Genomic DNA, 10,345 nt, shown 5'->3' with positions numbered 1-10,345 from the left:
AAGCACCCTTTCTTTGAGAAAGGGTCTAGAAAAGCACCCTTTCTTTGAGAAAGGGTCTAGAAAAGCACCCTTTCTTTGAGAAAGGGTCTAGAAAAGCACCCTTTCTTTGAGAAAGGGTCTAGAAAAGCACCCTTTCTTTGAGAAAGGGTCTAGAAAAGCACCCTTTCTTTGAGAAAGGGTCTAGAAAAGCACCCTTTCTTTGAGAAAGGGTCTAGAAAAGCACCCTTTCTTTGAGAAAGGGTCTAGAAAAGCACCCTTTCTTTGAGAAAGGGTCTAGAAAAGCACCCTTTCTTTGAGAAAGGGTCTAGAAAAGCACCCTTTCTTTGAGAAAGGGTCTAGAAAAGCACCCTTTCTTTGAGAAAGGGTCTAGAAAAGCACCCTTTCTTTGAGAAAGGGTCTAGAAAAGCACCCTTTCTTTGAGAAAGGGTCTAGAAAAGCACCCTTTCTTTGAGAAAGGGTCTAGAAAAGCACCCTTTCTTTGAGAAAGGGTCTAGAAAAGCACCCTTTCTTTGAGAAAGGGTCTAGAAAAGCACCCTTTCTTTGAGAAAGGGTCTAGAAAAGCACCCTTTCTTTGAGAAAGGGTCTAGAAAAGCACCCTTTCTTTGAGAAAGGGTCTAGAAAAGCACCCTTTCTTTGAGAAAGGGTCTAGAAAAGCACCCTTTCTTTGAGAAAGGGTCTAGAAAAGCACCCTTTCTTTGAGAAAGGGTCTAGAAAAGCACCCTTTCTTTGAGAAAGGGTCTAGAAAAGCACCCTTTCTTTGAGAAAGGGTCTAGAAAAGCACCCTTTCTTTGAGAAAGGGTCTAGAAAAGCACCCTTTCTTTGAGAAAGGGTCTAGAAAAGCACCCTTTCTTTGAGAAAGGGTCTAGAAAAGCACCCTTTCTTTGAGAAAGGGTCTAGAAAAGCACCCTTTCTTTGAGAAAGGGTCTAGAAAAGCACCCTTTCTTTGAGAAAGGGTCTAGAAAAGCACCCTTTCTTTGAGAAAGGGTCTAGAAAAGCACCCTTTCTTTGAGAAAGGGTCTAGAAAAGCACCCTTTCTTTGAGAAAGGGTCTAGAAAAGCACCCTTTCTTTGAGAAAGGGTCTAGAAAAGCACCCTTTCTTTGAGAAAGGGTCTAGAAAAGCACCCTTTCTTTGAGAAAAGGGTCTAGAAAAGCACCCTTTCTTTGAGAAAGGGTCTAGAAAAGCACCCTTTCTTTGAGAAAAGGGTCTAGAAAAGCACCCTTTCTTTGAGAAAGGGTCTAGAAAAGCACCCTTTCTTTGAGAAAGGGTCTAGAAAAGCACCCTTTCTTTGAGAAAGAGTCTAGAAAAGCACCCTTTCTTTGAGAAAGGGTCTAGAAAAGCACCCTTTCTTTGAGAAAGGGTCTAGAAAAGCACCCTTTCTTTGAGAAAGGGTCTAGAAAAGCACCCTTTCTTTGAGAAAGGGTCTAGAAAAGCACCCTTTCTTTGAGAAAGGGTCTAGAAAAGCACCCTTTCTTTGAGAAAGGGTCTAGAAAAGCACCCTTTCTTTGAGAAAGGGTCTAGAAAAGCACCCTTTCTTTGAGAAAGGGTGTAGAAAAGCACCCTTTCTTTGAGAAAGGGTGTAGAAAAGCACCCTTTCTTTGAGAAAGGGTCTAGAAAAGCACCCTTTCTTTGAGAAAGGGTCTAGAAAAGCATCCTTTCTTTGAGAAAGGGTCTAGAAAAGCACCCTTTCTTTGAGAAAGGGTCTAGAAAAGCACCCTTTCTTTGAGAAAGGGTCTAGAAAAGCACCCTTTCTTTGAGAAAGGGTCTAGAAAAGCACCCTTTCTTTGAGAAAGGGTCTAGAAAAGCACCCTTTCTTTGAGAAAGGGTCTAGAAAAGCACCCTTTCTTTGAGAAAGGGTCTAGAAAAGCACCCTTTCTTTGAGAAAGGGTGTAGAAAAGCACCCTTTCTTTGAGAAAGGGTGTAGAAAAGCACCCTTTCTTTGAGAAAGGGTGTAGAAAAGCACCCTTTCTTTGAGAAAGGGTGTAGAAAAGCACCCTTTCTTTGAGAAAGGGTCTAGAAAAGCACCCTTTCTTTGAGAAAGGGTGTAGAAAAGCACCCTTTCTTTGAGAAAGGGTCTAGAAAAGCACCCTTTCTTTGAGAAAGGGTCTAGAAAAGCACCCTTTCTTTGAGAAAGGGTCTAGAAAAGCACCCTTTCTTTGAGAAAGGGTCTAGAAAAGCACCCTTTCTTTGAGAAAGGGTCTAGAAAAGCACCCTTTCTTTGAGAAAGGGTCTAGAAAAGCACCCTTTCTTTGAGAAAGGGTCTAGAAAAGCACCCTTTCTTTGAGAAAGGGTCTAGAAAAGCACCCTTTCTTTGAAAAAGAGTCTAGAAAAGCACCCTTTCTTTGAGAAAGGGTCTAGAAAAGCAGCCTTTCTTTGAGAAAGGGTCTAGAAAAGCAGCCTTTCTTTGAGAAAGGGTCTAGAAAAGCAGCCTTTCTTTGAGAAAGGGTCTAGAAAAGCACCCTTTCTTTGAGAAAGGGTCTAGAAAAGCACCCTTTCTTTGAGAAAGGGTCTAGAAAAGCACCCTTTCTTTGAGAAAGGGTCTAGAAAAGCACCCTTTATTTGAGAAAGGGTCTAGAAAAGCACCCTTTCTTTGAGAAAGGGTCTAGAAAAGCACCCTTTCTTTGAGAAAGGGTCTAGAAAAGCACCCTTTCTTTGAGAAAGGGTCTAGAAAAGCACCCTTTCTTTGAGAAAGGGTCTAGAAAAGCACCCTTTCTTTGAGAAAGGGTCTAGAAAAGCACCCTTTCTTTGAGAAAGGGTCTAGAAAAGCACCCTTTCTTTGAGAAAGGGTCTAGAAAAGCACCCTTTCTTTGAGAAAGGGTCTAGAAAAGCACCCTTTCTTTGAGAAAGGGTCTAGAAAAGCACCCTTTCTTTGAGAAAGGTTCTAGAAAAGCACCCTTTCTTTGAGAAAGGGTCTAGAAAAGCACCCTTTCTTTGAGAAAGGGTCTAGAAAAGCACCCTTTCTTTGAGAAAGGGTCTAGAAAAGCATATTCTCCTTTAAAAAAGGTCTAGAGAGGCACCCTTTCTTTAAGAAAGAGTCTAGAAAAGAACCCTTTCATTCACAAAGGGTCTAGAAAAGCACCCTTTCTTTGAGAAAGGGTCTAGAAAAGCACCCTTTCTTTGAGAAAGGGTTTAGAAAAGCACCCTTTCTTTGAGAAAGGGTCTAGAAAAGCACCCTTTCTTTGAGAAAGGGTCTAGAAAAGCACCCTTTCTTTGAGAAAGGGTCTAGAAAAGCACCCTTTCTTTGAGAAAGGGTCTAGAAAAGCACCCTTTCTTTGAGAAAGGGTCTAGAAAAGCACCCTTTCTTTGAGAAAGGGTCTAGAAAAGCACCCTTTCTTTGAGAAAGGGTCTAGAAAAGCACCCTTTCTTTGAGAAAGGGTCTAGAAAAGCACCCTTTCTTTGAGAAAGGGTCTAGAAAAGCACCCTTTCTTTGAGAAAGGGTCTAGAAAAACACCCTTTCTTTGATAAAGGGTCTAGAAAAACACCCTTTCTTTGAGAAAGGGTGTAGAAAAGCACCCTTTCTTTGAGAAAGGGTGTAGAAAAGCACCCTTTCTTTGAGAAAGGGTCTAGAAAAGCACCCTTTCTTTGAGAAAGGGTGTAGAAAAGCACCCTTTCTTTGAGAAAGGGTCTAGAAAAGCACCCTTTCTTTGAGAAAGGGTCTAGAAAAGCACCCTTTCTTTGAGAAAGGGTCTAGAAAAGCACCCTTTCTTTGAGAAAGGGTCTAGAAAAGCACCCTTTCTTTGAGAAAGGGTCTAGAAAAGCACCCTTTCTTTGAGAAAGGGTCTAGAAAAGCACCCTTTCTTTGAAAAAGAGTCTAGAAAAGCACCCTTTCTTTGAGAAAGGGTCTAGAAAAGCAGCCTTTCTTTGAGAAAGGGTCTAGAAAAGCAGCCTTTCTTTGAGAAAGGGTCTAGAAAAGCAGCCTTTCTTTGAGAAAGGGTCTAGAAAAGCACCCTTTCTTTGAGAAAGGGTCTAGAAAAGCACCCTTTCTTTGAGAAAGGGTCTAGAAAAGCACCCTTTCTTTGAGAAAGGGTCTAGAAAAGCACCCTTTATTTGAGAAAGGGTCTAGAAAAGCACCCTTTCTTTGAGAAAGGGTCTAGAAAAGCACCCTTTCTTTGAGAAAGGGTCTAGAAAAGCACCCTTTCTTTGAGAAAGGGTCTAGAAAAGCACCCTTTCTTTGAGAAAGGGTCTAGAAAAGCACCCTTTCTTTGAGAAAGGGTCTAGAAAAGCACCCTTTCTTTGAGAAAGGGTCTAGAAAAGCACCCTTTCTTTGAGAAAGGGTCTAGAAAAGCACCCTTTCTTTGAGAAAGGGTCTAGAAAAGCACCCTTTCTTTGAGAAAGGGTCTAGAAAAGCACCCTTTCTTTGAGAAAGGTTCTAGAAAAGCACCCTTTCTTTGAGAAAGGGTCTAGAAAAGCACCCTTTCTTTGAGAAAGGGTCTAGAAAAGCACCCTTTCTTTGAGAAAGGGTCTAGAAAAGCATATTCTCCTTTAAAAAAGGTCTAGAGAGGCACCCTTTCTTTAAGAAAGAGTCTAGAAAAGAACCCTTTCATTCACAAAGGGTCTAGAAAAGCACCCTTTCTTTGAGAAAGGGTCTAGAAAAGCACCCTTTCTTTGAGAAAGGGTTTAGAAAAGCACCCTTTCTTTGAGAAAGGGTCTAGAAAAGCACCCTTTCTTTGAGAAAGGGTCTAGAAAAGCACCCTTTCTTTGAGAAAGGGTCTAGAAAAGCACCCTTTCTTTGAGAAAGGGTCTAGAAAAGCACCCTTTCTTTGAGAAAGGGTCTAGAAAAGCACCCTTTCTTTGAGAAAGGGTCTAGAAAAGCACCCTTTCTTTGAGAAAGGGTCTAGAAAAGCACCCTTTCTTTGAGAAAGGGTCTAGAAAAGCACCCTTTCTTTGAGAAAGGGTCTAGAAAAGCACCCTTTCTTTGAGAAAGGGTCTAGAAAAACACCCTTTCTTTGATAAAGGGTCTAGAAAAACACCCTTTCTTTGAGAAAGGGTCTAAAAAGCACCCTTTCTTTGAGAAAGGGTCTAGAAAAGCACCCTTTCTTTGAGAAAGGGTCTAGAAAAGCACCCTTTCTTTGAGAAAGGGTCTAAAAAAGCACCCTTTCTTTGAGAAAGATTCTAGAAAGGTCTAGATAAGCACCCTTTCCTTGGGAAACGGTCTAGAGAAGCACCCATTATTTTAGAAAGGGTCTAGAGAAGCACCCATTATTTTAGAAAGGGTCTAGAGAAGCACCCTTTATTTCAGAAAGGGTCTAGAGAATCACCCTTTATTTCAGAAAGGGTCTAGAGAAGCACCCTTTATTTCAGAAAGGGTCTAGAGAAGCACCCTTTCTTAAGGGTCTAGAGAAGCACCCTTTCTTAAGGGTCTAGAGAAGCACGCTTTATTTCAGAAGGGTCTAGAGAAGCACCCTTTATTTCAGAAAGGGTCTAGAGAATCACCCTTTCTTTGAGAAAGGGTCCAGAAAAGCACCCTTTCCTTGAGAAAGGGTCTAGAAAAGCACCCTTTCTTTGAGAAAGGGTCTAGAAAAGCACCCTTTCTTTGAGAAAGGGTCTAGAAAAGCACCCTTTCTTTGAGAAAGGGTCTAGAAAAGCACCCTTTCTTTGAGAAAGGGTCTAGAAAAGCACCCTTTCTTTGAGAAAGGGTCTAGAAAAGCACCCTTTCTTTGAGAAAGGGTCTAGAAAAGCACCCTTTCTTTGAGAAAGGGTCTAGAAAAGCACCCTTTCTTTGAGAAAGGGTCTAGAAAAGCACCATTTCTTTGAGAAAGGGTCTAGAAAAGCACCCTTTCTTTGAGAAAGGGTCTAGAAAAGCACCCTTTCTTTGAGAAAGGGTCTAGAAAAGCACCCTTTCTTTGAGAAAGGGTCTAGAAAAGCACCCTTTCTTTGAGAAAGGGTCTAGAAAAGCACCCTTTCTTTGAGAAAGGGTCTAGAAAAGCACCCTTTCTTTGAGAAAGGGTCTAGAAAAGCACCCTTTCTTTGAGAAAGGGTCTAGAAAAGCACCCTTTCTTTGAGAAAGGGTCTAGAAAAGCACCCTTTCTTTGAGAAAGGGTCTAGAAAAGCACCCTTTCTTTGAGAAAGGGTCTAGAAAAGCACCTTTTCTTTAAGAAAGGGTCTAGAAAAGCACCCTTTCTTTCAGAAAGGTCTAGATAAGCACCCTTTCCTTGGGAAACGGTCTAGAGAAGCACCCATTATTTCAGAAAGCGTCTAGAGAAGCACCCATTATTTCAGAAAGCGTCTAGAGAAGCACCCATTATTTCAGAAAGCGTCTAGAGAAGCACCCATTATTTCAGAAAGGGTCTAGAGAAGCACCCATTATTTCAAAAAGGGTCTAGAGAAGCACCCTTTATTTCAGAAAGGGTCTAGAGAAGCACCCTTTATTTCAGAAAGGGTCTAGAGAAGCCCCCTTTCTTAAGGGTCTAGAGAAGCACGCTTTATTTCAGAAAGGGTCTAGAGAAGCACTCTTTCTATCAGAAAGGGTCTAGATAAGCACACTTTTTTTAAAGGATCTAGAGAGACACCCTTTCTTTTAGAAAGGGTCTAGAAAAGCACATTCTCCTTTAAAAAAGGTCTAGAGGGGCACCCTTTCTTTAAGAAAGAGTCTAGAAAAGAACCCTTTCATTCACAAAGGGTCTAGAGAAGCACCTTTTCTTTCAGAAAGGGTCTAGAGGAGAATCCTTTCTTTCCGAAAGGGTCTAGAAAAGCACCCATTATTTAAGAAAGAGTCTAGAAAAGAACCCTTTCATTGAGAAAAGGTCAAGAGAAGCACGCTTTTTCAAAAAGGTTCAAGAGAAGCACCATTTTTCAAAAAGGTTCAAGAGAAGCACCCTTTTTCAAAAAGGTTCAAGAGAAGCACCATTTTTCAAAAAGGTTCAAGAGAAGCACCCTTTTTCAAAAAGGTTCAAGAGAAGCACCCTTTTTCAAAAAGGTTCAAGAGAAGCACCCTTTCCTTTAGAAAGGGTCTAAAGAAACAATCTTTCTTTCAGAAAGTGTCTACATAGACACTCTTTCATTCAGAAAGGGTCTAGAGAAGCACCATTTCTTTCAAACTTTCCGCCCGAAATTTTTCGTATAGATGAACGTCTTCATTTAGCCTCCATAGAACGGTACCTTCCGATTTGTTGTGTCCTCAATATCCCTCCGAAATGACGGTAATTTGGTAATTGGTATTCGTTGGGGGTGCAAAACTTTCCATCTGAAATTTGTCGGTATAGGTCCACGTCTTCATATAGCCCCTATAGAACGGTACCACAGGATTTTCGGTATTTTGAAGGTTGTGTCGCTCCGAAATGGCTAAAATTTGGTATGTAGTCATCGTTGGAAGCATAAAAATTTCCCTAGAAACTTGTCTGTACAGGTCTACGCCTTAGTATAGCCCCCCATAGAACGGTACCTCACTATTTCTGGTATTTTGAAGGTTTTGGCCTTAATATTCCACCGAGATGGCTGAAATTTGTTATTTGGTCTTCATTAGGGGTATTAAATGTACGGTACCTCCCGATTTTGTCACAGCGAAATGGCTGAAATTTGGTACTTAGTCTTCGTTGGGGGTATACAACTTTCTCCCAGAAATTTTTCGGTATAGGTCCACGGCTTCATATAGCCCCCATAGAACGGTACCTTCCGATTTTCGGTATTTTGAAGGTTGTGGCCACAGCTAGCCACCGAAATGGCTGAAATTTGGTATTTAGCCTTATTGGAGGTAAAAGCATTTCTGATTGAAATTCGTTCGTATAGGTCCACTTTTCGATATAGCCCCCATAGAACGGTACCTCCCGATTTTCGTAATTCTGAAGGTTGTTACTTCAATATCCCACCGAAAGACTGAAATTTTTTATTTAGTCTTCCATGGGGTGATTTGGAAAGGAAACTAATTGTTCAATTTTACTTCAATACAACTCGTGGTGTAGGGTATAAAAAGTTCGGCCTGGCCGAATATAATGCCGCTCTTACGTCTCATTATTAGCCTAGAAACTTATACAGTAGCCCTCGTATGTAATAAAAAATACAATCACATATTCTTGTCTAACTTTCGAAGTTGTCCTATTTTTAAAGTGTTAATTATCGAATGAAGTGAATAAAACGTATTGTCCATTACAAGCACAGTGCGGACAATACGATTTAACGGGACAATGTTGCGATTAGTGGTACGAGCGAACTACAGTCTAAATCGTTTATAACGGCGGTCAAGGGACCGGCGAAATTGGTCGCTATAACCGATATGCCATTCTAAGCGATATTTGTTTTGAGTTGTTGTTGTTGTAGCAGCATGAAACCTACATAGGACCATAGGTTTAATGTTGGGTTGGAAGTCGCTGGCCGAAACACTATGGTTTCGGGTCAATCCGGTACGAAAGAACCCGCTCCCGTCGGATTGTTTTGTGTGGGTGACGAAAATTCTGAACTTTTGGATTTCGTCGTTAAAAACTATGACGTCATAAGCGATTTCGACTGTAATGGATAAAATGTTGTTGGATGGATGTAGTTCTGTCTTCTTTTTGCAAACTATTGCCAAAAAAATAATGAAAACGTTATACACCTGCTACATATATACATTCATACATATGTATGCCTATATAAAACATTTCTCTCGTCGCTCTCTCGTTCAAAAATAACGTTAATTTAACAAAATGTAGTTTTCGAAAACTATCAACTAGCTATCATAAATTTAATTGTTCCATACAGTGATCAGTCGCAAAGCAGATTTCATTCTGAGCAGAACGGCATATTAAGCAGAAAAGAAGTAAGTTGTGAATAGAAGTTTGAAATATTTTTTTTTAATATTAATTTCTTCTACATATGCAAATTTCTTGTTGATAAAATTTTTTTAAATTCTAATTTCGATTTATTTTTTCTTCATTTTTTACAGCGATGGATTTCTATTATCTTCCCCTATCAGCTCCCTGTCGTTCAGTGCTAATGACAGCCAAAGCTCTTGGCCTTGAGTTGAACAAAAAATTACTTAACCTCTTTGAGGGCGAACACATGAAACCAGAATTTCTAAAAATCAATCCACAACACACCATTCCCACTTTGGTGGATAATGGTTTTTCGATTTGGGAGTCGCGTGCCATTATGGTTTATTTGGTGGAGAAATATGGCAAACAAGATGATCCCCTGTATCCCAGTTGTCCACAAAAACGAGCTTTGATCAATCAACGTCTCTACTTCGATATGGGTACTTTGTATCAAAGTTTTGCCAACTATTTCTATCCACAATTCAAAGAGAATAAACCTGCCGATCCTGAGCTATTGAAGAAATTGGAAGTTGCCATTGAATTTTTGAACACATTTTTGTCACAAACAAAATATGTTGCTGGCGATAACCTCACATTGGCGGATTTGGCAATTTTGGCCACGATCAGCACCTTTGAAGCAGTGAATATTGACTTTAGTAAATTCGAAAATGTTACAAAGTGGTACGCCTTGGTTAAGGAAACAGCTCCTGGTGCCGATGAAAATGCGACCGGTGCTTTGGAAATGAAAACATTGATTCCAAAGTAGATTTTTTTTTTTTTATTTTTATTTTTTAATTTTTTCCCTCTTCCGTTTCCGTTCCAATCAATTGGCATAGGATTTTATTACAAATTTAATTATAAAATTATTTAGTTATAGAATTTAGATTAACAAAGCTTTTTACATGTTTAAAACTACCGTTACACAGTACGTAAGTCAATGAATAATTGTTATTATTTGTTTTTGTAATTATGTGAAATATATTGTGTATATTTCGTAAAAAAATAAAATATTTATTTTATATATATATATATTTATATATATATTTAAGTAAAAATATTGTTTTTGTTGAAAAAATATTGTTTAAAAAAATCCACGTTTATTGGTCTGATGGTGGGTGAAAAAATATTGTTTAAAAAAATCCACGTTTATTGGTCTGATGGTGGGTGAAAAAATATTGTTTAAAAAAATCCACGTTTATTGGTCTGATGGTGGGTGAAAAAATATTGTTTAAAAAAATCCACGTTTATTAGTCTGATGGTGGGTGAAAAAATATTGTTTAAAAAAATCCACGTTTATTGGTCTGATGGTGGGTGAAAAAATATTGTTTAAAAAAATCCACGTTTATTGGTCTGATGGTGGGTGAAAAAATATTGTTTAAAAAAATCCACGTTTATTGGTGTGATGGTGGGTGAAAAAATATTCTTTAAAAAATCTACGTTTATTGGTCTGATGGTGGGTGAAAAAATATTCTTAAAAAAAATCCACGTTTATTGGTCTGATGGTGGGTGAAAAAATATTCTTTAAAAAATCTACGTTTATTGGTCTGATGGTGGGTGAAAAAATATTCTTAAAAAAAATCCACGTTTATTGGTCTGATGGTGGGTGAAAAAATATTGTTTA

The 10,345-nt window shown here is 39.2% G+C and overlaps 1 protein-coding gene across 1 annotated transcript; it reads left to right on the top strand.

Annotated features, from left to right (window-relative positions):
* Positions 1 to 8,601: 8,601 nt before the first annotated feature.
* On the top strand, positions 8,602 to 9,779 carry LOC141389718 (glutathione S-transferase 4). Its single transcript, XM_073961639.1, has 2 exons — positions 8,602 to 8,729; positions 8,856 to 9,779. Exon 2 carries the CDS (start codon positions 8,858 to 8,860, stop codon positions 9,488 to 9,490), a length of 633 nt encoding a protein of 210 aa, XP_073817740.1. The 5' UTR covers positions 8,602 to 8,729; positions 8,856 to 8,857; the 3' UTR covers positions 9,491 to 9,779.
* The last annotated feature ends 566 nt before the right edge of the window (positions 9,780 to 10,345 follow it).

The sequence above is a fragment of the Musca autumnalis genome, unplaced genomic scaffold, assembly GCF_047663935.1.
Source record: "Musca autumnalis isolate F117 unplaced genomic scaffold, ASM4766393v1 scaffold_1, whole genome shotgun sequence".
NCBI classification, from domain to species: domain Eukaryota; kingdom Metazoa; phylum Arthropoda; class Insecta; order Diptera; family Muscidae; genus Musca; species Musca autumnalis.
The sequence above is the reverse complement of the archived record's forward strand: the minus strand, read 5'-3'. Positions and strand labels throughout refer to the sequence as shown.

Excerpts from the sequence above, each read along its gene's own strand:
- LOC141389718 (XM_073961639.1), top strand. The coding sequence starts at position 8,858 with ATGGATTTCTATTATCTTCCCCTATCAGCTCCCTGTCGTTCAGTGCTA.